The sequence below is a fragment of the Danio rerio genome, chromosome 21 (genome assembly GCF_049306965.1).
Source record: "Danio rerio strain Tuebingen ecotype United States chromosome 21, GRCz12tu, whole genome shotgun sequence".
Taxonomy (NCBI): domain Eukaryota; kingdom Metazoa; phylum Chordata; class Actinopteri; order Cypriniformes; family Danionidae; genus Danio; species Danio rerio.
This window is the reverse complement of record NC_133196.1, coordinates 32,822,800-32,849,950: the sequence shown is the minus strand read 5'-3', so window position 1 is coordinate 32,849,950 and position 27,151 is coordinate 32,822,800. Positions and strand designations below refer to the sequence as shown.

Here is a 27,151-nt window from a genome sequence, read left to right as displayed (position 1 = left end):
TTCCAATTTATTAATTTCTGTTTTAATCAGCTCCATATGTTTTGGTAAATTATCCCCGGAACAAAAGATACTTGTATCATCTGCATGTCTGTGCTAAATAGTGTTTATTGATGATTTTGCTGGTGGTATATCAATCTACCCTTACAAGTATTGCTTAAATGCTTACATTTAAACTTATCTGTACGTATGCACAGCTAATGAGGAAAACAGAACAACTGTAGGCATTGTATTTTGATCCTTGTCACCAGGGCTTAATTTGTGGCGGAACATGCCAGATCCGGCACCTCATTTTACCGATCCCCTCCTCAACCGCCCTCCTCCCCTGTCCGCTGTACACTTTCACTTTCTTCCACGACTCCCTAACCCTCTTCACTTTCCACATCCAATTTTTTATATTTTAGCTGAACTATCAATTTAATCATTGCAAAGAATGTTGTGGATGTTGGAACATAAATAAGAGTGAAAATGGACTCACTTTGGCGCCTCTGTTGTCTCCAGGAGCTCAGAATATTGTGATGCACAATGCTGTGAAACAGAAGAAAAGACAAGAGAGAGTGTCTGGAAGAATTTTACATCACACAGTGTCTCACTTATTGATCCTTATAGGTGCAGTTCATTCTAACTGTTTTTTTTTTTTAACACGCAAAAGCAGCAGATGTTTGTTAGCAAAACTAAATGTTTGTTCCACTGAAAGACAGAATTATTTTTTTAAGTGAGTGTTAAATGACAGCATGTTCAATTTCTGGATGAACTATGCCTTTAGATTTCCTCATCACTGGATTGTTGTAGGCTACTGTCCCACCAGTACCTTCTGAGAGAACCAATCAGGAGGACGTCCAGGTTCTGCAAACGGCTTAATGGCTCGACTCACGGAAACCCTAAAACACCCAGTGAACAAAAACACATGGTGCATGTGAGTTTAGGCTTGGGCCAGACAGAATCTGCGGACGTTTTTTGCTATTTCTGCTGAGAATTTTGGTAAAAATATGCGGATTTCTGCTGATTTATTTTGGGAGTATCATAACTAAAACCTTAATATGTGAAATTTAAAAATTATATATTTTTAACTTTAATGTTTAAGATGCAAATCCAATTACATTCACATTATTTGGTAAACAAAGCAAGTCTCTCATATAATATATTTATTAAAAGACAGAAAATATTACTGTACAAACTGCACTGTACATAAATCAGATGAACATTTTCATATTAGTCAATAATATTACTGTAATTAATTTAAAAACTGAATAAATATAGTTTTACACACATTTACTCAAGTAAATAAACAGAATTAATGATGGGCTAAAAATCTGCGGAATTCTGCACGCGCAGATTCCATGTAGGCCTAGTTTAGGCTAATTTCAGACTTAAATGTGATTAGATATTTTCAAAGGGGGAAACGTGACTTAAAATATTGATTAAATCATACAAAAAAAAGGCATGTGTGTGTGTGTGTGTGTGTGTTAGTAAACATTTTTGAAATAAGTTTTGGATATATTTTAAAGTAAACTATTTTTTTTGCAGTTCTGAATTACATCAGTGATTAGTTATGAATCAAAGTATGAAATGGAATAAATCAATATTTATGTCAGAATAAACAAATCATGATAAGATTGACTTATCTTGAGCTGTCCTTGTTACAGTGTAATTGCGCATTTAGGTATTAAATACTGAATATTAATTAACAACGATTACTTACTATATGGTTAGGGTTAACTGTATTTAATTATGCATATAAAAATAAATTATAAAATACAATAAATAAATATAAAGTTTCATTCATTGTTGTTTACATTTTTTAATGCTTGGGATAAAAACTAAAATTATATATGGTAAAATTTTTAATATATCGACCATTTTGAGAGATGTAAACAAAAACAATGGTCTCAACGTGTTTCCTGTCTTACATTTTTAATTTCTATGGTTTCAGAGAATCCAAAAAGAGTCACATATTTACAAATAATGTTATGATCACTGGTTTAACATTAGGTTATGATTAAATTGCCACTTGTTACAGTTATGAAATAGTTTGACAACAAGCAGGAAATCTTCATGGGCCAATGACATTACATTAAAATGGTCTCGATAGATAGATAGATAGATAGATAGATAGATAGATAGATAGATAGATAGATAGATAGATAGATAGATAGATAGATAGATAGATAGACAGATAGATAGATAGATAGATAGATAGATAGATAGATAGATAGATAGATAGATAGATAGATAGATAGATAGATAGATTACATATACACACACATGATGTATATGTTTACAAAGAAATACCCTCATACATCATCAATTTATTTTGCCTTATGCAAATAAAAATCACCAGTTTTGGTCTCCACTCTTCATGACAGATGAGGCGAGGCACAGCTTCTCCCTAATTGACCATGGGTCTGTCGGGCCCAGCAGCAGTTTATGTTCTGTCCAAGGAATAAAAGCACAATATAAAGAGATGAGCGCATTTTACATGTGAGCAGCATTTGTATGACCCACACTGCGATGTAGAAGAATGTATGAAAAGTAGTCACTAATAACGGGGCCATTTTAGACGGTCAACGCATCATCGGCATCTTACATTTCTTTAACGTGAAGTGATTCGCAAAAGCTAGTCGATATAGTCATGAATGTTTGGGTTTTGGCGATTCGGCCAATGATTGCCATAATCAATGACTTCTGCGTGTCAAATCGCTCAACGCCCATGCACGCGCACCGCTGCATCCATTCTGCACGCGCTCGACATGCATCCATTATAATGTGTCCTCCGCCCCGTGCAAGACATTCATGTGTACGATGGAAATATAGAGAGCAATACTCACTTCCAACACCGCTCGCCATTTTGTCATGACTAGACTGTTTTCTATCGCTTCTTTCGCATGACAAGTGTCTGGCTGTCAAATGTAAATGTGCATATCCGGTGTGAATTTTCCAACAATCATTTTGCACTAAAGGTCTGCGTTAATATCATCAATGTGCATTATTCAATCGATAAAGGTTTGTGTTTTTGGTTAGTATTTTCGCTTGTATGACCGTAGTTCAGTCATTTTTAATACTTAAGAGGTGGATATTTATTTGTATTTGATAGATGTGGTGTTGGTTTACAGTTGCTAATAATAATCATGATAAAGCAAATAATATTGAATAACTTTGAATTGTTGTGTTTGCTTTTGCTCAGCAAATGTAGTTGGTTCTTTTAGTCACATTCAGTGAAATGGCTTCATGTAAACAACAATTATTTGTACAATTATATAATTTAGAAAATATATGCATAGAAACAAGCACTTTTTAAACAAAAATCTCATATTTTATGAATTATAAATGTGACTTTAAATTATTCTCGAATTAAATTATAGCATCTCGAGACTCAAAACATTTAAACAAACAAGCAAACAAACAAACAAAATTGCTTTGGCAGCTATGTTGTTAATAATTAAGCTCTTTTTGTACTATTGAATACATATATTTTAAAAACTAAACAAGAAGTTTGGTTAAAAAATAAACCAGCTTAAAATGTTTACAATCAACTAGTGCAAGCTGTTTACTTTAGATTGTTTTGTTTTTAATGTTGTTTTAACATTGTTAAAGAGCAACTATATTATTATAGAGATTTAAGACGTGCTGATACTAATATAAACCAATAATAATACAAAACAAATCAGTTAGCTCATAGAGCACAGTCGATAAACAAGTGTTTTGTTATAGCTAACGTTAGCTTTTATTTTGACTATGACTTCCGTACCGGAAGGAAGACCGGTGAATAAAACATTTGTTCGGATTTAGTATTTTTGGACTGTTAATGAATAAATACAATTGTTGAACAGGAATTGTGCTGTTTTTATTATTTATTGAAAACTAAAAAATAATCGACCCCAATGTGTGAAATATGCTATTTTTTAGCTATTATTTTAGCTATTTGTAACGTACTTTAGCACCGCTAAAATAAATGTTATTTTGGATTGAAAATGTATGTGTTATAGGCCATAGTTAATCGATTATTTTGCTGTTCCTAATACTTACGCATATAAATCCCCCTGGTGGACGTCACATATACCATGGGTGGTGTTCAATTGCCGACATACCTGATGCATACTTCGTGTAGGGGGATTAGCTCAAATGGTAGAGCGCTCGCTTAGCATGCGAGAGGTAGCGGGATCGATGCCCGCATCCTCCAACTTTTTAATTTTTTTCTGATAATGAAAAATATTTATGTATCAATGATCATTTTTACAATATCGTGTTTATACATACACATGACTTCATGAATTAGGTGTTTACTTGCTTCATCATAGGCTGTACATTGTTTTCCCATACATTTTGAGGCATCTGCTGCACTGTAATCCTGATCCACACAGAGGCTACATCTAGTAGGTATCATGTACAGTTGTTTGTTTATTTGATTATATAATTATAAATTATCTATTGAAAACTTAATTTGTTCATATCTGCTTCAGAAAATGCATACTAGAAAACAAGCTGTTAATAATAAAATGATGATTCATTGTCTGCCTGTAGGTGGCGCTTACAGACCAGAAATAAACCCGTCGTGAACAGTGAGCGAAGTGCTCTAAAGGCGCTGATTTACGATTCAAATCCATAATAAAAACGCAAATACAAGCAAATAATAATAATTAGCAGTGAAATATATATATATTTGAATGTTTAGCTATTTTGGATCGTTTGCTTCATGCCAATGCATTGTACGTTAAAAAGAGCAGAAAAGAGACAAACTTCTAGACAATATTTCAATAAAAGAAGAGTTGGCTCACATCACAGATATTTATTTATATATGAGTTCACACGAGGAGTTGAAACGTTTGTTTGTTTTAGCGTTTATTTGCTACATTTTGTCATAGCTTTTTTTATGCTAGTTGATTGCGCTAAATTGAGTTTAGCTGTATCGGACAGGCGTCCTGCTGAAAGATTTAGGACCCGGTATGAGTGAAGTACGCATGGAAGTATGCAGTAAATTGTTTCTAACCATATGCTGTGCCAATTTGATTGGTCAAATGTAAGCCTCAGCGGTGAAGCGCGATTGGTCAAAAGTAAGCCACAGGGGGAAAGCGCGATTGGCTCATGTGGGCTTACTTTGGGCTTACTTTATCTCAAACCCTTTGGCTCAAGCGGTGGGAAGCAAGCAAAGGGGCATGATCTTCTCGCTCACTCGCAAGCAAAAGTCTTAATACACGGACAAATGCGATAGATTTCGCTTGCAATAGTGTTCACGGCTTTGTGACTGTGCATAATGTGGTATATTTGTCGCATATTGCATGTCATTCTAAATGTCACTCTGCGTGCTGGATTCGTACCCACGATCTGTGTGACAAAGTATACAATCACTGTCGTTTTCAGCGGAGCCAATCAGCTGCGCTCTTATTCAAATTCAACTGAGGTAACACCGGTGTTACGGTTTAACTGGTGACCGTGTTAACTGGTGTCCCTTTCCAGATGTAAGCTATTCACGTTTGCAGATTGGCAGATTCGTCACTTTTTCACAGCAACAAAACATGTCCATACCAAATAAAGATTCTTATTACTTGGTGTCAGTGTCATTGTGTGCATTATTGATTTTAATATCTGTGTAGCAGAACAGTATATAACCAAAGTAAGTAAAAAAAATAATTAGAATTGACATGTCTTTAACAGGATTCGAACCCGTGTAGTGAAAAGGTTTAGCACACGTATCAGTCAACTTATCTAACTGAGCTACTCAGAACTCCAAACGAAGCGGTCTGTTTTAATATCTTTGTCAATTAAAACATGCCTTGCTGTGGTTGTGGACCCGTGTTAACATGTTTCCATCGATGTTAACATGTTTACATTATGTTTAGTTACATGTACTCGCGTTAACGTGTTTCTACAAACTCTCCCGCTGATAGAATAGCTCTCTGTGACTAAACGATGCTTCATCAGTTGCTCAAACCATGTTTTTTCTTAGTTCTAGACTCATGTCTACCTGTGCCTTTGGAGTCGTGTTAACTCGTGACCCATGCTCATACATGTAACGTAAATAAAGATTTTATCCAAAAAAATGAATACAATGACGATATTATTATGCAACGTATTATGTCTAATATATATAATATATATTTCATATATAATATTATGCAACAGAATATTAGAATATTATGCAATCAGAATATAATAGTCCCATTGACTCGTGTTAGTCTGTGTCTACAAAGTTAAACGAGCTGATATTTTCTCAGAATAGCTCTAAATGACTACGATGTTCCGCTAAATAAGCATACGTTATAAATCGCAGTCCCCCCACATTTTATTTTAAAGAGAATTAAAAAAATCAGGCTACATAAACAAAACTCGTATGTGGATTCGAACCTACTAACAAAAGAGAAGCATGATTGGAACATACGTGCAATCTAATTGAGCTATCAAGCACTGTTGAAACGTAAGGCTTAGCAGCTTTTAGTAATTTTATCGTATGTAGCCAAATCATGTTCATAAGTACCTTGATACAGATGTGACCAAGATCATACATTGAAATGTTGCGATTTTCAATTAATATTCTGTTGCATAATATTATATATGAAATATATATTATATATATTAGACATAATACGTTGCATAATAATATCGTCATTGTATTCATTTTTTGGATAAAATCTTTATTTACGTTACATGTATGAGCATGGGTCACGAGTTAACACGACTCCAAAGGCACAGGTAGACATGAGTCTAGAACTAAGAAAAAACATGGTTTGAGCAACTGATGAAGCATCGTTTAGTCACAGAGAGCTATTCTATCAGCGGGAGAGTTTGTAGAAACACGTTAACGCGAGTACATGTAACTAAACATAATGTAAACATGTTAACATCGATGGAAACATGTTAACACGGGTCCACAACCACAGCAAGGCATGTTTTAATTGACAAAGATATTAAAACAGACCGCTTCGTTTGGAGTTCTGAGTAGCTCAGTTAGATAAGTTGACTGATACGTGTGCTAAACCTTTTCACTACACGGGTTCGAATCCTGTTAAAGACATGTCAATTCTAATTATTTTTTTTACTTACTTTGGTTATATACTGTTCTGCTACACAGATATTAAAATCAATAATGCACACAATGACACTGACACCAAGTAATAAGAATCTTTATTTGGTATGGACATGTTTTGTTGCTGTGAAAAAGTGACGAATCTGCCAATCTGCAAACGTGAATAGCTTACATCTGGAAAGGGACACCAGTTAACACGGTCACCAGTTAAACCGTAACACCGGTAATTATATTGATATATTATTATTACATGGATTCCTGAATCTGTGCAAGACATTTGGCTTAAATTGGTCAAAGGAGCCAAATGAGCGTCCCAGGGTGACCATGCTGTTCTCACAGAGATGCTGTCTGGAAAGCCGCGAATAATTCTTTATATTGAAAGAATGGTCAGCGTTTCATGGAAGAATTCAGCGGGAGGCCGTGAAAGGAGAAAAAAGCACGTGCAGATGGGAAGACGTCTTTTTTTTGTTCGAGCCACAGAGCTTACAGGACAGGCAGAAATCATCCTGCATACATTAAGTGCTTTCAGGTGTTTAATCCTCTGACTTTAATTTTTCATGTGCACTTTTCAGACATTGATTTTGAATTGTTACATGCAATTTAGAGACTGTCTCCTAACTATTTATTATTATTATTATTTTTATAAAGGTTATTTTTGCTATTTTTGTCGTTTAAGATGGTGCTGCTCTTTTGAGTTTTTTTTTATTTTGAGACCTTTTTTGCAGGATATTTTCAATCATTTAAAAATAGTTATCCGAGCAAGCAGAACTTTCCGTAAACAGGTTTAGTTGTTCAGTGTTCGTGTGTGCTTTAAATGTTTCTCTCTGTTGTGTCCTTATACGCCAGGGGTTTAAGAGATGCTAAACTCAAGGCCTTATTCTTGTTTTCTAGAAAATTTTCAAGAGTCTCGTTCTGAAGCTACTGATGTTCATTTTTGTTAATCGCAGTGGGGTAGTGAGATATGGTTTTCGCATGGTACAAAGCACTCTGCTGGAGTATCCAGTTTTAAAAATAATTTTGCAGGAAATGTGTTGCACACTTGCTTGTGATGGAAGCGGGCATTTTATTTTGTCAATTTTGAAGTGCTATAATGTGAACCTTATTCTTGTTAATTACTATGGGTATAATTCTAGAGCTGAGAATGATCAATCACTATTTGTTTTAGAAGATGAGCTCACAGTTTGACAGTCAAAATTCACAAATGCATATTTAGTGATTGGTGGTGATGTTAATATTGTCCTAAATGAATCTCTTGATAGGTGTCCACCTGGTCGCTCGTCAAATTCATATAACTTACAACTCTAAAAGCATTTATGAATAGGTTAGAGCTTGTAGATATATGGAGGATTAAAAATGTGAATGATAGAGCTTATACATGGAGCAATAAAAATTTGTCTAGACTTTCAAAAATAGACTTTTGGTTAGTCTCCAAAAATCTTGATAAACAGAATATTTATATTGATATTTCAACAACACCACTAACAGATCATAAGGCTGTTTTCATTAAAGTTTTGTTTTCTTCTGAATCGAAATTTAGCAAGGGCTGCTCTTATTGGAATATAAACAGTTCTTTACTTGAACATAATGAGGTTAAAATAGAGCTGGAAAGACTTAAAGGTTTTTATTGGAATAAAGCTAAACAGTTCATGTGAACATGAAAGTTCATTTAGTATAAATTGAACCGTTAAAATATGAAATTGGGAAATACTTCAGAAAATGTATTGCTAGTTTGGCTAAAAATAAAACATTTTGAGAAAACCAATATTGTTAGTGAAATTTAATCTATCACCAGGATCCTGCCTGAAAATCGTTCTGATAGTCAGAAAAACTATTTAATTGATTTACAATTCAAGTTGGATAATTTATACAAGTTAAAAGCAGAAGGAGCTTTCATAAGGTCAAGGCAAAGATTGCTTGAATTAGGAACAAGATAGAGTTTCCTTAAACATTAACCCTGTTTTCGAAGGATAAAAGTAAACTCAATTTTTGGTTATTAAGGCATTTGTCCATAAGAGACAGAGTTCTTCCTTCAAAAACAGAAGAAATTTCTAGATTAACCTATTTTGTTTCAACCATATATCAAGATCAGAGGTGTCCTCACTTGGTCCTGGAGGGTCAGTGTCCTGGAGAGTTTAACTCCAAACCTAACCAAATGCACCTGAACAAGCTAATCAAGCTCTTTATACTAGAAACTTCCAGGCAGGTGTGTTGAAGCATGTTGGAGCTAAAGTCAGCAATACACCGGCCATCCAGGACCGACTTTGGACACCTCTGATCTAGATAATAAAACAGTGAAGTCCATTGATATGATTTTATTTAATTTCTTTTGGAAGAATCGTGTGCACTACATCCGTAAATCTGTTGTTTTAAATTTGCTTAAAATTAAGGTCTTGACCTTTTGGATTTCTCTTCTCTAAATAATACTCTTAATATTAATTGGTTAAAGTTTTGTTTAAATAAACCTTCTCTCTGGAATTTTATTCCCAATTTTATTTTTGACCAACTTGGAGGTCTTTTCTTTCTTTTATTAAGCGATTTTAAGATTGAGAAATTACCAGTGAAGCTTTCTGCTCTTCATTCTCAAGCCTTGTTGGCGTGGAAACCGATCTACAAGCACAATTTTTCACCACAGCGTTATTTTATTTGAAACAATAGATGTATTTTGTGTAAATGCAAGAGTATTTTTTTGGAGATGTGGTTTGAAAAGGGTATTGTTTTAGTTTGTCAATTGTTTAACACTCAAGGGTATCTTATGACAAATTTCTTGTACATTTTAACTTTCCTGTAACTCCCAAAGAATTTTCTCTTGTTTTCTCTGCAATTAATTCTAATATTGTTTCCTTATTTAGGGGTATAACTTGGATTCATATTCCCATAATCAGTCTAGCGTGGTAAAATTGGTTTCTCACAGTATAAAAATAACAAATCTGTTCACTCTCGTTTTTTAAACCAGGTTATTTCCAAACCTCTATTACCTTTTAGAAAACTCTTGTAAGAATTCCTAAATGGCAAAGTATTTTCGTCATTACCTCACAATATTTTAGTTACAAATAAGATAAAAGAATTATCTTTTAAACCAATTCATAAATTCTACTCGGTCAAACATTTCCCCAGTAAATTAAAAAAGATATTTATGTAAATTGCTCTTTTTTACATCTACATTTTACATCTCTTGGCACTGTGGGTATGTTAAAAAGCTTTGCTATAATGCTTCTGTTTTTATTTAAAAAAGGGTACTCTTTAATTTTAATATATAGTTTTTTTGTTATTAACCTATTTATTTTGTTGATTAATTTTCATATTCATGTGTACATTTTTCCAACACAAAACCCTGTTTTAATTGCTTTTGTACTTTTCAGCACAGTACTAATTGAAAGGCCATTAAAACTGTCCATCTGTCCGCTAGATTCAAAACTTTTGATTAATGTAAAGGTCCTGCTTGTTTGTAATTGTAACAATTTTAGTTAATTATTTAAGCTTATTTTTGTGTGTGCAATGGGGCACACTTTGGTGTGGGCTGGCATGATGTGGCACACTGTAGTAGGGGTCAGCATGATGGGGCGCACTGTGGTGGAGGTCGGTGTGGTGGGTCACACCATGATAGGGGCTGGCACAATCTGGCAGACTGGTGGGGGCTGGCGCTATGGGGCATACCGTGGTGGGGCTGGTGGGAAGGAGCACACCGTGGTAGCGGCCGGCAGGAAGGAGCACACTGTGGTGGTGGCAGAAGCAGACTTTTGACCAGGTCGAAAAAGAGGAAACTGTGCTTCTTCATTCTGTAGAAAGATATACTTGTGTTTTGGGCCTGATGTTGATGGTGCCTTATCCAATTTTTCCCTAGGCAAAGGATGCTGCGTATCTGCCACAACAATTGGGTCAAGTGGAGTCAGTCCCGAAGTGAGTACACTCATTTCCTGATCCTTTTGCCTCCATTGAAAGCTGATAATAAATGATATGTATTATACATATTAATTTAGAATTATTTAGGTACTTTAAAGAAAATAATGTGCTTTGCTTACCACTGAATGAGCGTCTTCTGATTTACCTCAAAAAGCTGGATCACCACTTCATCCATCAGCCTGCGACCGCCAAGCACCAGATCTCGGATGTGGTTGTAATCTGTCAGGATTTTAGACCACCTGGGGGTGCGAACACCAACCTTCTTGATTGTGGACTTGTGTACGGCACACAGCTTTGTACAAATGGCCTCAACCAAGCAGCTGGTGCTGGGCCAATGTGCTGGACCTCCAGGGTGGCCAATCAGACAGCGCTTAACGCTTTCCACACTTGGAATGACCCCGGAGCGGTTCGGTGCCTTAAAGCACCCATGCGTCAGCTGAGGCTGGTAGTTGAAACGTTGTTTTCAACATCCAGGAGAGCTGTCCACAGCTGGATGGCCTCTGTCACCTGCACGTCAGTGAGGTACGGAGCCTCATGGAAACCTACCAAGTAAGTAGCAAGATGCTGGACCTTGTCCCACCCAGCAATGCCATCAAGTCCAATGACTCCTCCCTAGTAAATGCAGATTAAATTTAGTGTATGTGGAATAAAACAGGACTAAATCAAATCAAGTTCTTAATGAGCCTCGACAGAGAGACTGTCTCCAGGGTCAAATGGCTGTGACGGCACTGAAGGGGCTGGGCTAGGATGCTGTCCTTCACCCTCAGCCAGTGATGCTGGTGACTGGGGCAGAGGCAAAGATGAGAGGCTGTTTCTGAGATCACGACAGGGGTCATCCTCATACAGCACTGGAACTGTGATGTCCTCCATGCTGTGCTTCTCTAACACTTCATCTTGTAGATCCTGGTCGTCTACTTGTCCACCAGCCTGTCTTCCTCCTCTGCGTTCTGGAGCACCGGAGTCAGGGTTTTGCCGGTCTGGCTGTAAAGGTACTCCATTCCCAGCAATTCACCTTAAAGAATAAAACAAATAAAACTTATATTAAATAAAACAAATAATATAATAAACATTTAGATAAACATTTTGTGTAGTACATTAAAAGCTCAATAAATAACTTTCAAAATAACAAATTAATGAATTTCTTGCCTGTATATGCTCCAGGAGGGTCATCCCAGGGCTTCCCTAAGACTGCTCGGCTAAGCCTGTCCACAGCCTCTCTCATGGCACTGCCATATGACCGTATGGAGGATGCTCCTTTTATGGTGCTTTCCATCCGGTCATCATTCCAGCGCATCAAGCCCTCAAGGAGATAGGCCTGAAAATGCACATCACTGGCACTGGTCCCTGAAAGTTAAAACAATTAAAAATGTAAAAAGGATTAAGTAACATGTTATTAGGTTATGTACTAACAAATGTTATTTAAATGTTTAATAATGTGACATTAAAGCAATGGAAGTAATCACAGTGCTTATGTTTTACAAAAAAAAAAAAACGTCCAAATGTATGTAATACCTGGAATAAAATGGTTTAGGTGGAGGTGAAAGAACTCCAAGGATGTAGAGCCACGGGCACACCTGTAGCAACACAGCTCCACACCGCCTTTCTTCATGGTCCCTGTCTTCATGTACAGTGGAAAGTTCTCAGGGTCTTGAATGCACTGTACATGCTTCTGCTGTTTCTTCCATATCAGCTGGATCTGTTCTTGGTACAGCAGAGGAACACCCAGAGTATCCTTCCCATGCTCGCTTTCAAAATGGTCCAACAGCTTTCCATTCAAACAGGTTGTCCTCCTACGGCAGTACAGTGCAAGCTCCCTCCGGTTTTTGCAAGCACTGAACGCCGTTTGTGAGATGTCTTCTTTGCCGCCAGCTCACCTTCCTTTGCGTGGCGAAGAGCGGCCACATCTTCTGGATCCCACTGAAAGATGCACGTGGAAAGACGTACCATGAAGATCCCGTAGAGCGGATTAGCTTCTGTCTTGACACCTGCAGTAATCCGGCGCATAAAAATGCCAGATGTCAAGGCGCACTTCAAGCTCATCCCACTCCTGAAACATGATCTTCACCGAAGACTGCAGCCATCTCTGTCCACATACATTACTTTCAGGGCTGCCTACCCTGCCCCCCGGTAATGCTTCATCAACCCGGCTGCCATTGGGTCCAGTCCATGTCCCTCTGTAGCTGACAGCACAGAGACTTGGTCGTGTTCATTCCCACATTAGTGCACCATGTTTCTTTGTGATCTATTAGGAAAAATAAAACTGTGTTAAATATGTATGCACACATATCTGGTAAATATCTGGATATAAACCTTTTTTGTGGAGTCCATCTTTAAACCACAGCCAAAGAACAACAGCATCTTATAAGTCTGTAAAATAAACTATTAAAAGTGCTGATGATTGTGATAGTAAGTGTTGTAGTGTCGTCTTTCATGTTGTATCTCAGCTTTAATGCGCTTTTTAAATGGATAAATAAAAAAACAAAGCAGCTGCTTGCCATCGTGACAGCAATAAGATCCAATGGACGGCCGATCGCTTTCACTCTAAAATGGTGGAATCGCGGGGCTGTTGCTGGGCACTGATGTTGCTATGGAACGTTCTATTGAGTGTCGCCTCTTGGTCATTCTAAGCTCTTTGCTTGGCTTCTGCTTGCATTTCCTGTTTCCTCTAGTACCTCTCTACTTTTTCTGCTGTCTCCCTGATGGAGGAAGTGTACTGAAGAAACAGGTGTTTGTTTTCTGACAAGGATATTGTCTGCAGCTTCTCATCTGAAATGCTGAGCTCCAGGTACACCGCTTACCCCAGTGCATGCTCTAGAAGCCATGTAAATCTCTGGCCCTGGTACTTGCCAAACTGAATTTTGCAGTGAGACAGTACTAAAAACTGGTCACTGGGGGCTCCACCATTGCTGCTGACAAAAGCAATGGTCTCTGCCAGCACCTCTTCCTTGGGTTTGGCCCTTCCAGACTTCCTGCTTTCAAGGTGCTCTGCCTCTGCACATGGCCCCAAGACGTGTCGGCTTGATTTCGCTGATTGGTGGCGGAAAATCAGGTATGCGTACATTTTTCTGAAAAAAATCATGAGAGAGAACATTTGCCTTGAGCAATCTGAAAGATGTATTTACATTAAAGAGGTGGTCCAGAATGTAATTTTAAAACTTGGCTGTGTTTATAAGATGCAAAGCAATGTGTGTTCATGTTTCACTTGAAGGAAATCGCGTTATTTTTTCATATATGTCACTTTGATTATACACAGCTATTCAGCTAACATGAAAACGACTGTCAAATTTCCTAGTTCCTCTGAAAGGCCCGCCCTTAAGTGACTCTGATTGGTCATAGTCATAATGTGCTGCTATTCGCGGATCGGCTCCACGTCACGCCTGTAAAAGTACGTGCTTTTCTGCTGTTTAAACAATCAGTCAACCTCCTGCCTGCTCTCTATATTAAAATCTGACAAGTGTCTGTAAGGAGTGAAAACGGGGTGCCATTGTTTGTCTATGTGTGTGCATCTATGTGTGTGTGTGTGTGTGTGTGTGTGTGTGTGTGTGTGAATGTGTGAACTTTCTTTAACAAGCGCATGTGCGCGGGAGTTTTTTTTTCTTTTTTCTCTGATGCTCAGATGAAGTTATTTTCTGTAATATATTGTGACAGAAAAATAAAGCACAAGATGTGGGATGCTATCTGTGTGAGCCTTATTATTTTTCTGCTGCTACCACGAGTCAGGTGAGCTATTCTGTATTTTTTTAACTCTATGCATTACACGACGTCTTTCATATATATCCGGAATATGCAGGTGTAAATAATATGAATCACTCACATATCTTTTGTGACTTCTTTATCTAAGATGTGAAACGCATGGCAAAGCCGCCTGAAGACAATCAATGCAGTCGCGCACACACATAGAGACACGAACGTGCTGGTGGAGTGTGTGTGTGTGTGTGTGTTTACAGCAATTTGACTGATAAACATGAATTTGTAGCTCAATCATTTGTCTGCAAAGCTGCATTTCCCATTGTTTACATCATTGCTACAGCATACCGTTAACGCTAGACACTGTACATGTCATGATCAATTTTAACAAAAACACTTACAGGTTGTAGCTCACAGCTTCTGCTTTGAGGAGATTTTAACCGAATCCAGCACTGAACTGGGAGAGATTCTGGAGCTGTTTTGTCAAATCATGCTTGCTATGCATTTATAATTCTCTGGAATATAATTAATATTGATTTAGCATTTTCTTTCCCCCCCAACATTCGTGTAATTTATTTACTATTAAATAAATATTAATATTATTTAATATTAAATAATGGTAAATTGTTTTATTCCTCCATAGCTAATAATAGGCTGTCTTTCAGTCATCAGAAGCCATTCAAAAAATCAAATGCATAAACATTATTTTATTTATTTATTATTTTATTTATGCAGGAATTTATGGATTTATTTACTCATTTATTTATATAGTTGCGTATTTATTTATTTATTGTTTTGCAGGTTTCGTCCTCCATAGGGTAACATTCAAACCTTTGAAATGACAGCAAATTCAGTCAATTGTAGAAAATTGCAGATCGAATGCAAAATTATTTAAACTGAAAATAGCAATTTATGACTGTTTTATATCATTCTGCCGCAGACAAGTAAAGTACATCCATTTTAATGAGCAAAATAAACCCCCAATTTTAATCTTCAGAAGAGACGCGTTAAATCCTGACACGGAAGTGGGCGTGGACTCTCAGCGGAAGTGATCATGAGTCTGCGCTGAATGAGAAGCAGAGAAACGTTCAAACGTGATCACGCCGAGAAGCGAAAATACTAATTATACCAAGGTAAAGTTTTCATCGTTTATTTTTTAATGAATCGTATTCACAATGTACGTTTTTTTCAACTGATCTATATGTTTAATTTCCGGCTACGTTAAAGGAGTGTTTGTTGTGAAGCCGCCGGCCTGCGGAGGCCTCCGTGCGCTCTTTGTTTCCGTACTAGCCGTTGATCTGCCTGCATAAGAGGGCCACAGTTGATGTTTTGTTTCATCATAAACATTATTAGTGGGTTATTTTAATGATGCTAAACATTTAAAACTTATATTGAGTGAGATAAAGCATTTAGCTACATAAAGGCAATAAACAGTCCACGTGACTCACTCATGGACGAGATTGTTTCCTGGATCAGCGCTGTGGTTAAAAAATCTCTTTCTTTTTTTCTTAAGCTTGAAAACAGATTGATTGTGTTATCATGGCCGACGATGAAGGATTTGTTGTTCGTGTTCGGGGTCTGCCTTGGTCTTGCTCTGCAGAAGAAGTATCCAGGTTTTTTTCAGGTGATAATGTGGAGTCTACGAATATCATACTTCTGCTTGGGGTAATTAATCGTGGCTAAAAATGAACGAAACCACTTTTTTCTTTCACTTTTGTTTTTTAGGCTGTAAAATTTCCAGCAATGGATCAGCCATCCACTTCACATACACACGAGAAGGCAGACCGAGTGGAGAAGCTTTTGTGGAGCTGGAGTCAGAGGACGACCTGAAGATCGCGGTCAAGAAAGACAGGGAGTCAATGGGCCATAGATATGTAGAAGGTATGGCTTACAGAGGAGTTTTATAAACATTACAGTACACAGGCTTTTAGATAGTGTTGGTTGAATATGAAAATAATGAAATAAATATTGTTCTGTTTCATCTAATAAATAAAAAATGAAAGGTAAAATAGTTAAAATTAAAAGAATACATGACACTGAAACTGGATTAATGTTGCTCGCCCACATTTGGGTCTGTGTTACTGTAAATTAGCTAAAGATATTTGGGTAACACTTTAGTTTAACCAGTTAAGCTCTGGGGCTATTTGGGGTAATTCCGCCTGAATTTGGCCTTCCGATTTAAAAAGCTTCCCATACCCACATGCAGAGGTGTAAATACGAAAGTTTGGTATCATTTGAAAGGAAACCCTTTGAAATTTCATAAAATACAGTTGAAATGGAAAACAATTGTTGAAAAACGATTGTTTTCCATTTCTACCCTTTATTCAAAAAAGCTCATCCCTGAGCTGTTATAATAATAATAAAATAAAAAAACGAAGTATTTCCTGTGTTCAGTCCAAATATCTAAATATTTTTAAACCAAGATACATACTAGACACATAAAATAGCATAAAAAATTGTCTTGTTTTCTGAATAAAAAACAAAACATCTCAATTATGTGATTGTTTGTTTAAAACAAGCTAAATTATTTGCCAATGGGGTAAGAAAAATAATCCTAATGAGATCTAATCTCACAGAAGTTTTAAGCATCACTTAATTTTCTCATGCCATTTTTCTTGTCTAGTCTTGATTTAAGATGTTTTAGATATTTGGACTCGAAACGAGACGAAATGACTAAGAAAGAAAAGCGTTTTTGCAGTGCAGCTATACATGACTACAGATGAAAAAAAGAATGATACAAAAAAAGGTGAGTGAATAAAAACGTGTCCTTAGTGTTGCAATGCATAGTAACTATACCACCGCTGCTTTACTACTGTTATTGACCCTTTCGCTGAGTTTAAAAGATTTTATCTGGCCCTGGGAGTGAGTTTTGTTATTGTTTTAGAACATTACCCCTTAATGTTTCCATGGCGATGCGTTGTGCTTGTCACGTGACACACTGCTGCCTCAATAGCAGATGTGTGACAGATGTATTCTGTTAATGGATTTATTTTCCATTTTAATGCAACATCACATAAACGTGAAAGTGATCGAGATCTATAAAGTGAAATGGGAGTCGCCATTTCTTCTTCTTTTTTATTTACTTGCGGCTGCGCGTTTGTCTCATTCATAAAAGCAGAACACGCAGGACTCAGCATATAAATTCACCAGTTATCTGATATGGAAAATACACATCTGCAAATTATATTTGAATGCATTGTAAGACTTCCATAGATTTCCTTGTGTTTTACAAGATCGAAATGTCTTGTTTTACTAATATTTGTGTGTATTTACATGTCTAAACATAAAATAAGCATTCGGCAGGAAAACCCCGCATAATTGTAATGACACGTCTTTTCCTGGCTCAGATCCAGCTAACACGACAAAGCTCAGTTTGATTTTTTTCAGTTGCTGCTCTAAGGGTTAATGAGCTAACGCTAACTTGTCATGCTTGTCGAGCTGGATAACGAGTAAAAACATCAGCACCAGGAACTTTACAGTCCTCACTTCAAAACGGAACAAAAGTAGGATTCTGTAGTGATTTACCCTGCTGCTGAACTCCTTTCCTCCTCATCCATATCTATGAGGCGCCGAACTCTGTATCAGTGCGCAAGAGAGACCGTGTTCACTCCGCTCTGTGCTGAACTTAAGTTTTTTGTTGTTGTTGTTTTTTTTTTTTATCAATCGTCTTCGTTTCGCGCGGCAACGAATCAATTATGAAATTCGTTGCCAGCTCTTTTAGTAATCTATTTAATCGATTCGTTGTTGCAGCCCTAGTCAAAAAGGTAACGCCTAGTGTTTGAAGGATACTGCTTTAAGATATGACTTTGCAGTTGTTAGCAGCAAGCAGTAAGTATAGATGATTGCATAGATATTTTGGTATGTAAACCACTGTTACACAATTTTAGCAGATGGAAATCATAGCAGATGCTAGACATTTTTTGATAAGAATAAAAACGGTTAAAGAGGACATTCTAATTTCTAATGAGGAGAAATTATTCAAATGACACTTCAATATTAAAAAATCCCACTTGTATTTTAAAGTGTAAAATGTCACAACATACAGAGAATCAGGCAGTCTTTTAATCGTTAGAAATTTAATATAAGAAATAATGCTTATTCCAAACTTTTGAGCAACAATGCAAATTAACACCTCTTTTTAATAATTCTCTCTGTTGTTCTTAGTTTTCAAATCAAACAATGTGGAAATGGACTGGGTTTTGAAGCACACTGGTCCGAACTGTCCAGAGACTGAGGGAGATGGACTGGTCAGACTGCGCGGCCTTCCTTTTGGATGTAGCAAGGAAGAGATTGTGCAGTTTTTTTCAGGTATAATTCCAAATTCCTTCCTGTAACCCTTCACATAGTCATCTGGAGAAGTAATAAAGGCCAAGCGTAGTCCTCATTGAGGTGAATTTGGCCATTCCCATGGTTGCTAGTTTACAATTTGGCACATTGGTTCATTATTCCAGCATTGTTCCTACAAATTACTTTGCTACATTCGGAATGTTCCTTTCTTAGCTACCTACCAACTCTTGGGATGGCCACTTTATCATCAAGTGTTAGCAAAGTTAGTGGAATGCTTGCCCACTTTGTAGGTCATATTCCCAAGTGGTGCAACTCTCCCAGTAGGATTCATTAAAATATGCTGCTTTTTTATTTGTTTTAACTACTTATTTTCATTCAAGAAAAGAACAAAGCACACTTTGTAAATGGGCATGTGATTTATTTAATATGTCCCCGTTGGGGTTATCTGTCCTTGGGTTGAAGGGTTGGAAATCGTGCCAAATGGGATAACATTGCCGGTGGACTTCCAGGGGAGGAGTACGGGGGAGGCCTTCGTGCAGTTTGCTTCACAGGATATAGCTGAAAAGGCTCTAAAGAAACACAAGGAAAGAATAGGGCACAGGTGGGGATGGATTGGTTGGATGGTTAAGCTGTTTTTCATGTGGTAAACATTCAAAGTGGTATGCAACATGAACCTGGACACGCACACGTCTTTACCAGAGGGCTCCCAGGGCCTTGATGGATTCCTACTGTTTGTTTTTCTTCTTCTTATGTGTTTATTTGTGAGATGTTGAAAAGAAATGTATGGATTCAAAAAGGCTGAATGCATATTTAGTGCGCAGCAATGGTGCAACGTGGGATTTTTCTAATTCATTAGCAAACATAAACGAGTGCTTTGCAGCAGCCACTTTGAATATCATTTTAGACTGGATTGTGTAATGGGTCTTCACTTACTGTTGTGCTAAATAAGCATTAGAGATCAATGCATGGATGGCACAGAAATACTTAATGTTATCTTTTAAAGGTTTCCTTTTCTACGGAGACCCTAAAGGGATGTCATGGTGGGGGAAAATGGGTGGGAGGGGAAAAAATTGGTGAGGGGAAAAAAAACTGAGTGATAGGAAAATGTATATTTAAGTTTTTGCGTTCTCGCAAATATTATATATTTTATATTTTATAATATATTTTGCGAGGGAACACAAAGATTGACAAACACTTCCAGTTTACTTTATACTTGTCAAACCTTCCGTTTTCTTCAGGAATCTCCTGTATTTTACTAATCTTTTCCGCTATCATCCTATCATTAAGTATTTTCCCATATTTTTCATCCTGAAAGCATGCTAAAAATGTATATAAAAATGCACTCACTTTCTTTCCATTAAAGCTGTGCATTGATTATCGCCCTTAATATGCAACCTCTGAATCAGTGAATGCATGTATAAGCGCTGACTGACGGACGTGCATCGTATTATAAACTGATCCCAGATCAGCTTCTGTACACGCCATTTAAAGAGAAGCTAAGTGCAGGACACTGGGATTTGCATGTTTAAGCAGACAAATACAGTTGAATAATCTGTCATGCGTGTTTTATTTTAAACAACTAATTGTCTCCTTAATGAGCACAAACGAAAGTAATGGAATGCTTTTATTATAGATTTGTGCATTCTTGCAGTGACTCTGTACGAAGTCTCTTTAAGAATCTGTTATCAAACAAAACCAGAGATTGATTTGCTGTTCTTCACTTGTTTGATAACAGAGGTGTCACTTTAAGTGGCATGTACAAAACTGATCTGGGATTAGTTTATCATACAGAGTGTGTCTGTCAGTCAGCGCTTATACATGCATTCACTGATTACGGGGTTGTATATGAAGGGCGATGACCAGCGCGCAGCTCAAATATAAAGAAAGTGAATGCAGACATTTATATTAATTTCAGCGTGCTGTCAAGATAAATATATCAGAAATATGGGAAAATACTTAATGATAATGGGATAAAATGGTAAAATACAGGAGAATCCCAGCAAAAACTGGAGGGTTTGTCAAGCAAAAGTTTTGCGAGAATATATCTTCCTATCTTATAGTTTTTTTTTTTCTCACCAATTTAATTTAATTTTTTCCCACTATCACATCCCTTCTGGGTCTCCGTACAATTCTTATATTCTTTGGTACTGAAAATATATTAAAAATAATATTTAACAGAAAATAAGTCAAACTGGGTGAAATTGTATAGTTGGATTCAGAAAAATGGGTTACCTCTTAGTTTTTAAATAAAACAAACTTATTTCAGTTGGGGCTGGTCAGTACATGAAATATTGTGATACATTTTTGTCTGATAATTCACTTCTAGATCAAATTGGCAGCCTATCAAACAGCAGAAATAAAAGCGACAATAGCCAGTTGCTTGTAGGTCTGCATTTTTTGCAAGTTTTGGTTTTAGAAAATGCTGATTTTACTATAAACTTAATGTTTTAATGCTAAAAGTAAAGCTTAAAGCTATATAAAGTGTTAAGTGCATTATATCATTTGTTTTGAAACGTAACTCAGCATTTTTCAGACAATATATGACATTTACTATTTCTGTATTTTAAGTCAAGCTGCATAATTTAGTGGATTATATGGTATCAGCAATACTTTATTGAACTCTGAAATGCATGGATATTATACATGTAGTGCAGGTAAAGGTTTACTTATGTTCTTTGCTGTCCATTTTACATCTGAACAGGAGTGTGTGTGTCAGGTTCTTGCATTGCACCTTAATGCTCATCCGTACAATTGTAGGTATATTGAGATCTTTAAGAGCAGCAGAGCTGAAGTACGGACCCATTATGAGCCTCCGCGTAAAGGCATGGGCATGCAGAGACCTGGGCCTTATGACCGGCCCAGCGGAGGAGGACGGGGCTACAATGGCATGAGTCGTGGGGGATCCTTCGACCGGATGCGCCGTGGAGGATATGGTGGAGGTTTGAACTGATTTCTTTTTGATAATCCTCCATTGAGTCTGTGCTTTGCTTGAAATAACAGCTGTGTTTGGTGTAAATAGGAGTGTCAGATGGGCGTTACGGTGATGGTGGTAATTTCCAGAGTACCACAGGCCATTGTGTTCATATGAGGGGACTCCCTTACCGGGCCACAGAACCCGATATCTACAATGTAAGTGGGGGCTGTATGATGGGCTGTACTTTTCTGTGTTTGTTTGAGAATGATGGTAAAATAGAAATTATTTATGTAAAAAAATTTTCTATACAGTTTTTCTCACCTCTAAACCCGGTCCGTGTGCACATTGAGATCGGTCCAGATGGACGGGTGACCGGTGAGGCTGACGTTGAGTTTGCAACACATGAAGATGCAGTGGCTGCAATGTCAAAGGACAAGGCCAACATGCGTAAGTTAGGGGCATCCTGACTAGATTGCCTAAATCATGGGTGCCAAGTTCAAGTTGTTTTAGTTGTGTTTGATTAGAGGAGCTAAATTCTGCAGGAAGGTAGATCTCCAGGAACAGGGTTGAGCACCCCTGGCCTAAATCTTTAGGCAAGACACTACAGAATATACACTGCGTCTTCATGCACTGGTCATTGTTATTTATAGATTTTTACAGTTTTTTCATAATGTGTTGTTTCAAGTTTGTTAATTTTATTACAAGTAATGGTAACACTTTATTTTGATGGTCCATTTGAGTATTAGTGGACTCTGCTTAATATTTGTTGATACTGCTCCCTTAACACGTGCCTATAATGGCCCATTTCTATTGGTATGGTTCGGTATGCTTTTATGGCCATTTCCACTGTCAAAGGGTAACTAATAGTGATCTGTATCTTTATCACCCATTGCTAAGGATACCTAGCATGAAAAAACGGTACCAAAAGGCGGAGCAAGATGTGCAGCTGAACGCTATTGGTTCACATAGATGCGTCACTCACAGAAGAAGGAGAATGAAAACAAAGGAACCGCTATTTTTAAAAACGCAGCTGAGACACTGTAATAATACATACATATAATAACCAGCCATGGTCGACTCAAGCTTTAACAAACCTTGTCGTTGTCTTGAACAGCCACAAAGGCAAGGAGAAAAATAAGTTGCCATGGCCTGTTGTTGTTTTACAAGCCGGACTAAAAGTGCGAGCTGTTTCACTTTCTCTAGAGAGCTCACGATCACTTGCCCTGTTTATATGTTTGAAATGACAAACGTGTTGAGCTTATATTAACATGCGTGTGATTATTGAAGCGTTTCTGATATCTGATCCTTTCAGAAACAGACCAATGAGAGAGTTTAGCAAGAAAAAACAAAGGAGATGCTGAAAAAAAACAGCAGCAACTGCTGCTTCTGCAACCTAAAACATGAACAAACTGCCATATTTAACTATTATCATCACTTATGAACTCGGAATGACCAAATTACTCTTTAACAGAGGTTACATGTGCTGTTGAAGATTAAAGACACAGATGAGAGGTTTGCACTGACTGTGGGCTATATTTAGTGTTGTTTTTGAACCCAAATAAGGACTAAATGTCTGCTGTGTGTAGTTTTTCTGTAATTTATAACATATGAACACATCAGCCCCTTACTGTCAACAATGTTGCATTTATCTATTTTATATAACTGCAGACGTTACAGTAGGCTTTCGTACTGTCATTGATTTTATAATCAAATCCTGTTCATAGAAAAGTTAGTAATGAACATTTTTTACACAAGTATTTGTGTATTAAGCCTCTATTTTGTGAGAAGTGCTTGTCATATGGTATGTGAACGACCGTACAGCGTTACTGTGACATTTTTCTCGAGTAAAAATTAAGTCATCTGAAACTGTCTTTACACCCACCAAAAGGGTACCCTTTTAGCATTGGAAACGCAAGGTTGATAAAGGTGACCCGTACCCTACTGTACTGTACCTCAGTAGAAACGGGCCGTTAGAAACTTTGCAAGTACATGTCAACTTACCCTAACCCCAACCGAAGTCTACTTATAATAAGAATTAGTTGGCATGTAGATGCAATGTAACTTATATTCAACAAACGGACCATCAAAATAAAGTGTGACCAAAGTAATAACTAATTTTATTTCGAATAGAAAGGGTCAAAAGATATTGGGCAGAAAACATTTTAGAACAACAGGAATATATTATTTTACATTTAGTACTTTTCAACAATCACGTTTTTTTCTTTTTTAAACCGACATCTAAATTACTGTTATATTTAAAACAGGAGTTGAGTACTGAACAGCTCTTTTTAACAGTTTAATTGTTATATAATCGTAAAGGCAACTGTAATTTTAGGCCTTATTTGTCACTTTCAGCCATAAATCAATAATGATCCCTACAGCACGTTCTTTATCTTTTTGCATCTGAACAATTCAGATATTTTCCGTCTACCCTTGTTTACAAGAATATGCACCCTTTTGTTCAAGTCGTGCACAAGTTTCTCTAGACTTTGTAATTTAGTTTTGATCGGGGACCTCCATCTCAGATCCTGGTTTCTGCTTCTGCAATCCTTTGTTATGCTTGTCTAGCTTACCGCGGTGCAATTTCAGTAGCTGTGAAATCGGCTCCATTTTATCATCTATGAGTTTACAGATATTAGCTGCACTCTCCGCAACCACCTCTGACAGTGGGTTTGTGGATATTTTCTGATTGCTTCAGAAAGTAGTCATCTATGCTCAATGTAGAATGCTAAGTCTGAGCGTGTAAAAATTTAAATTCTACCGAAAGTTTTGAAATAAAATGACAAAGTGACACTACCGCTTAACTACACACGGCCTTCTTTCAAGCCGCCATCCTGGAACCTCCCTCTTTTTGCATCTGAAGATATAATGTGTAGTAATGATGTTTTTTTTCTTTCATGCACTGAACTCTACTTTAGTAGCATGTGTTTACAGTTAGAATGCATTAATTAATCAGATTTTTTATTTTTAACTTGCTCAAAGATCTAGTTCTTTTGTTAGCAATAAAACAAGAATTTTGTTATTTTTAGCCCCACTCCTGCTAGTAATGATTTTGGTGTTTAAATAACAAGTGGTTAGTGTTTAGTGTCTCCCGCACCCCCCCCCACTTCCCGCAATGGTTGAAGAATCTAAAATACATGATACAATGTACAAACAGAGCTTTTTCTAAATAATTTGTTCCCCCTCTTCCCTTTCAGAACACCGATATGTTGAGTTGTTCCTAAACTCAACAGCAGGGGGCAGTAATGGGGGCTATGGAGGGCAGATGATGGGAGGAATGGGTAAGTTAAGCATTTAACTACTCAAGCTACTGAGGGCAATTTGATGCCAAACATAAAATAGGCAACAGTCATCTGTTAATAGTTGTTCAGACGATACTGGAGCAGCTGACCTCAGGCCAAAACATCACTTAAAAGCCCTTTGTTGTTTCTAGGAAATCAGTCATCTTATGGGCACGGAGGACAACAGATGGGTGGAGGATACACTGGAGGATACAGCAGCCAGTCCAGCATGGGAGGCTACAATGACTACAGTGCGTTTTAACTTTTGTACTATTTTGAATAGCAGTGTAACGCTACAGCGGAAATGACGCATACCTCTGTTACTGTTTACCATGTTGTATTTATATATATATATATATATATATATATATATATATATATATATATATATATATATATATATACACACACACACACACACGCACACGTCCACTTTGTTGCAGAAATGATTGTCATGTTTTTAAATCTTGTCATGACAGGCATTATACATCAAATAATAAGGAAATTAGTCACCGATTAAGTAAAATAATGACTGTAAATGCTAAAATAGTGCACATTTTAGATAGATATAATTTTTTTTAATGAACTAACAAGCTGTGGATGACGAATGACTGAAATAAACATACAAAATAGCACTTGTTGTTTCAAGTGTGATCACTTTATTAGAAAATTGATGTAAAAGTAACACATTAGACAGCTTCTTATGGATATTGGACGGAAGATCAATGGAAATGTTAAAAGATTGACCCTGGGATTTGAGAACCTTTGTTGAATTGGTAAAAGAGGTGTTAAACTAGTTTATTCAAATTAAATCCTTAAAGTCTAGTGGTTACAACAACATTGTTTAATACACATGAGTACAAAACTGAAAGAGAATACAATGTTTTATTGCAAACGTTTAATTTGATGTATGTATTCTGTTTACAGATAGCCAGGGTGGGATGAGCAACAGCTATTACGGTGGCAGCCGTGGCTCTGTGGGCATGAATGGCATGGGAGGTGGCTGGGGCATGTAGATGCACCCGAAGGAGTATTCTTAAGTTTAGGGTCGTCTTGATTCTGCTGAGGCCGTCTGGGTTTTGTTCTCTGTCGCAACGATGAATATGGGGAGGATCCGATTCACACTTTGCCCACCTGTACTCTGAACCTCAGCGTTGGAATCAGTGTTATTTCCTGCATTTCCTAAGTTTAAGGGTCAGAAGGCCCCATTATTAATGCTTGTAAATATCCTCCAGACGTATCGATCACTTCAGAGACTGTAGCACATCGGCCTTGCATGGCATGAGGAGCTGCAACTCCACTTTTTATAATGCGCAAAGAACTTTGTCGAAACCTTATTTTTTAAAAAGTGAACTGGAAAATGTTTCTTTCTTTTTCTTGTCCAAGCTACTTCACGAATGCATATTTTAATTTTCATTATTGTAGACGCCACAGTTTCCCTCTTTTGGTCTGTCTTTGATTTCTCATATGTGTGGGTAATAAACATTCACAAAGGTATTGTCTCTAATTCATCCAAGGCTTTCTTTTTTCTCATTTCTGTCAAACAGGTCAAAACAATGATAAACCAGATACAAAGGCTAACCAGATTAATGCATTTTAGCAATATACAACGATTTAATAAAGGCAGCTTTTGACTGTAGAAAGCATCAGCATGCACATTAGGATTGTGTCAGACTATCTTTTGTGCACAAGGTGGTGCCAGTGGTCCCGCTGAGGGTGATCAACATTTTACTTGCACATTTTATATTAAATTAACTGCTAATAATAAATAATGCATCTTAAAAAAAAAGTGTATGTAAATGCATCTATTTAGACCGTTTAAATGTATGTGAACTTTTAACAAACACTTTTCTTAAGCTTACAAAGGGTAGACAAACTATAAATGTAATATTTCAAAAGATTTATTCTGACCAAAATGCACACGACTCCTGTCTCAAGCCAATGTTATAATTAAACTAGCGTAAAATTAGTTTATTATTAACCAGCTAATAAACACCAGACAGTGACACTACTATCCCCCTCAAAAGTATTGACTTGTAAAGTTATGAATCAGTGTGGATTATT

General features: G+C 36.9%; 2 protein-coding genes, 1 long non-coding RNA gene and 1 other non-coding gene across 12 annotated transcripts in view; 3 read left to right on the top strand and 1 right to left on the bottom strand.

Moving 5' to 3' along the window:
* brd8a (bromodomain containing 8a) overlaps positions 1-2,861 on the bottom strand; it is a 34,462-nt gene extending 31,601 nt beyond the window's left edge. For all 7 annotated transcript variants that reach the window (XM_017352982.4, XM_017352983.4, XM_017352985.4 and 4 more), the window contains exons 1-4: positions 2,826-2,861; positions 2,336-2,429; positions 809-878; positions 476-525 (exon numbers count right to left, since the gene is read on the bottom strand). In XM_017352982.4, the coding sequence (XP_017208471.2) occupies positions 476-525; positions 809-878; positions 2,336-2,429; positions 2,826-2,844 (233 nt within the window). In that variant the 5' untranslated portion in view covers positions 2,845-2,861. The remainder of the gene's footprint in view (positions 1-475; positions 526-808; positions 879-2,335; positions 2,430-2,825) is intronic.
* Positions 2,862-4,104: 1,243 nt separating this feature from the next.
* trnaa-agc (transfer RNA alanine (anticodon AGC)) lies at positions 4,105-4,177 on the top strand. Its single transcript has one exon. It is a non-coding gene; the product is annotated as a tRNA-Ala (tRNA).
* Positions 4,178-7,166: 2,989 nt separating this feature from the next.
* Positions 7,167-13,325, top strand: LOC141380015 (uncharacterized). Its single transcript, XR_012397239.1, has 4 exons — positions 7,167-7,547; positions 10,860-10,915; positions 11,073-11,907; positions 12,080-13,325. It is a non-coding gene; the product is annotated as an uncharacterized lncRNA (long non-coding RNA).
* A 2,330-nt stretch (positions 13,326-15,655) lies between these two features.
* On the top strand, positions 15,656-26,598 carry hnrnph1l (heterogeneous nuclear ribonucleoprotein H1, like). 3 transcript variants are annotated; one of them, XR_012396454.1, is made up of 11 exons: positions 15,656-15,738; positions 16,119-16,229; positions 16,331-16,486; positions 18,770-18,913; positions 19,355-19,493; positions 21,650-21,831; positions 21,912-22,021; positions 22,118-24,681; positions 24,892-25,087; positions 25,240-25,338; positions 26,015-26,582. XR_012396454.1 is itself a non-coding variant. In NM_212589.2 (11 exon segments), coding segments are annotated over 10 exon segments (1,224 nt in total). In that variant the 5' UTR covers positions 15,656-15,738; positions 16,119-16,144; the 3' UTR covers positions 26,104-26,598.
* Positions 26,599-27,151: the final 553 nt, after the last annotated feature.

Excerpts from the sequence above, each read along its gene's own strand:
- hnrnph1l (XM_073934245.1), top strand. The coding sequence starts at position 21,717 with ATGGGCATGCAGAGACCTGGGCCTTATGACCGGCCCAGCGGAGGAGGA. Across the intron at positions 22,022-22,117 it reads CAGAACCCGATATCTACAAT|TTTTTCTCACCTCTAAACCC; the intron begins GTAAGTGGGGGC and ends TTTTCTATACAG. Across the intron at positions 22,254-25,003 it reads AAAGGACAAGGCCAACATGC|AACACCGATATGTTGAGTTG; the intron begins GTAAGTTAGGGG and ends CTTCCCTTTCAG.